Source organism: Microtus ochrogaster, chromosome 7, assembly GCF_000317375.1.
Source record: "Microtus ochrogaster isolate Prairie Vole_2 chromosome 7, MicOch1.0, whole genome shotgun sequence".
Taxonomy (NCBI): Eukaryota; Metazoa; Chordata; class Mammalia; order Rodentia; family Cricetidae; genus Microtus; species Microtus ochrogaster.
In genome coordinates, this window is record NC_022014.1 from 47,068,711 (window position 1) to 47,071,316 (window position 2,606).

General features: G+C 42.7%; 1 protein-coding gene across 1 annotated transcript in view; it reads left to right on the plus strand.

Annotated features, from left to right (window-relative positions):
* Sec24a (SEC24 homolog A, COPII coat complex component) overlaps positions 1-2,606 on the plus strand; it is a 65,476-nt gene that overhangs the window by 48,910 nt on the left and 13,960 nt on the right. The window contains exons 15-16 of the mRNA XM_005350119.3: positions 1,138-1,296; positions 2,007-2,180. Of these exons, the coding sequence (XP_005350176.1) occupies positions 1,138-1,296; positions 2,007-2,180 (333 nt within the window). The remainder of the gene's footprint in view (positions 1-1,137; positions 1,297-2,006; positions 2,181-2,606) is intronic.

Consider the following 2,606-nt stretch of genomic DNA (forward strand, 5'->3'; position numbering starts at 1 on the left):
AAAAAAAAAAAAAAAATTGGAGTTAGAGATGGGGTAAGATGACATAAAGTGCCTGATGCCCATTTGATCCCCATTAGGGGCCATAGGAGCTGCCGCTCATGCAGACATGACTCCTGACGTAATTGGTTAATTTCCCTTCCACTTCTGGGATTCATGGGTTTTTGCTCTATATGTTGCATGTTGTAAGGAAATAAACGAGTTCCTGCTCGGCTCGACTTCCCTCTGCATCTGATTGGGTGCGGGGGTGTCTAGGTGGCTAGCGGCGCACTTCCCCTCCTGAGCCAGGGCCAGTCGAGGCTGGTTTGATTCTGCAGAGGGACCCCGCAACCTTGAGCTCTGGATTTTCCTGCTGCCAACTCCTGAATCCTGGAATTACAGACTCATTCTGTCACACCCAGCAGCAAGTTCTTTTTTGATGATTTTTTTCAATGAATGTCATAATTAAAAAAACAAAACTATCTTTTCTCCACTGGGCAGTGGCGGCGCACGCCTTTAATCCCACTTTAATCCCAGCACTGGGGAGGCAGAAGCAGGCTGATCTCTGTGAGTTTGAGGACAGCCTGGTCTTCAATAGCTAGTTCCAGGACAGGCTCCAAAGCTACAGAGAAACGCTGTCTCGAAAAACCAAAATAAATAAATAAGTAAATTTTTAGAGAGAGAGAGAGAGAGAGGTATATGTGTGTGCATAGGTAGGTAGGTAGGTAGGTAGATAGATAGATAGATAGATAGATAGATAGATAGATAGATAGATAGATAGGTAGGTAGGTAGGTAGGTAGGTAGGTAGGTAGGTAGGTAGGTAGGTAGATAGATAGATAGATAGATAGATAGATAGATAGATAGATAGATAGATAGGTAGGTAGGTATAACATAACCCTAAGTTATGCTTCCACACTACATTCTGGCTTACAACTGCCTGTAACTCCAGAGAATTTGGTGCCTCTGACCTCTGTAGGTACCTGTACTTGTGTAAATAAATCCAACACACACTTGTACATAGTTTAAAATATAACGATAAATCTTTAAAATTTGGAAATTTTATCTCTATATATCTATAGGTGTAGATACTGCTAATCTATTTACACACACATCACAGGAGTGAATTCGTGGTAACATAAAGAATGTGTGCTCTCTTGCAGGCTGTGTCTCTCGGTACTCAGCAGGCAGTGTTTACTACTACCCCTCGTACCATCACCAGCACAATCCAGTTCAAGTGCAGAAATTCCAGAAGGAACTACAGAGATACCTCACCCGGAAGATTGGCTTTGAGGCAGTCATGAGAATCCGGTGCACCAAAGGTGGAAACACTTTATTTCCCTCATGAGGCTACATACTGTTTTTTATACAGTAAAAATATGTGTCCTCCTGCTGAGTTCTAGAGTGTGAAAGTAGACAATATGCAACCAAAGGGGGAAACTGTTTAAACACAGGACTACTGGTGCTCAAGAAATGACTCGGCAGTCAGGAGCAAACACTGCTCTTGCAGATGACTTGAGCTATGTACCGGTGTTCACACATGCCTCTGGCCTCTGTAGGTCCCTATACTCCTGTGCACAGACCCACACAAACATACATGACATAATTTAAAATGATGACAACAGATCTTTAAAAATAGGGAATATTGTGGCCGGGTGGTGGTAGCGCACGCCTTTAATCCCAGCACTCGGGAGGCAGAGGCAGTTGGATCTCTGTGAGTTTGAGACCAGCCTGGTCTACAAGAGCTAGTGCCAGGACAGGCTCCAAAACCACAGAGAAACCCTGTCTCGGAAAACCACAATAAATAAATAAATAAATAAATAAATAAATAAATAAATAAATAAAATAGGGAATATTGTGAATGTATTTAAAACTACTCAACTGTGCGCATTGAAATGGTGAATTTTATGCTGTGTGTTACTTTAGTTTATTTTAAAAAGAGGCCACATCTCCAAAGAAAATGACATGAAAGTGAAGGAATTCATAAAGAAAAGTAAGCCCAACAATCATGGTGATAATTTCTTTATTCCAGGTCTTTCCATTCATACTTTCCACGGGAACTTCTTCGTCCGTTCTACAGACTTACTTTCTCTTCCCAATGTCAACCCAGATGCTGGGTACGCAGTGCAGATGTCAGTAGAGGAGAGCCTGACTGACACTCAGCTAGTTTCCTTCCAGTCGGCACTCTTATACACATCAAGTAAAGGTGCGTGCGTGTCTACATTGATTCTCACAAAAGATACCATACCTATCCCTCACTCTGCAGCTCTGTTGTAGTTGGCCTAGAACTAGCTGTGTAGACGAGGCTAGCCTGAGACTCAGAGAGATCCGCCTGCCTCTGCCCGACCCTCTCAACAGAGGCAGCGCATGATTAACTCAGCACAGTGTAAGGATCGAGAGAGCTTTATGGTGAGCTGCTGTCTGTGGCGTATGGTGCTCTCTTCTAATTACTAGTATCTGTTGAGCTAACATTTTCTAACCATAAGAATCTTGTTGCTGTTCTTGGTAGTCAAAAGATTTGTCTTTATTTTCCTAAACCATTTTGTTTAAAAAAAAAAAAAAGCTAGGCGGTGGTAATCCCAGAGGCAGAGAGGCAGAAGCAGGTGGATCTCTGTGAGTTCAAGGCCAACCT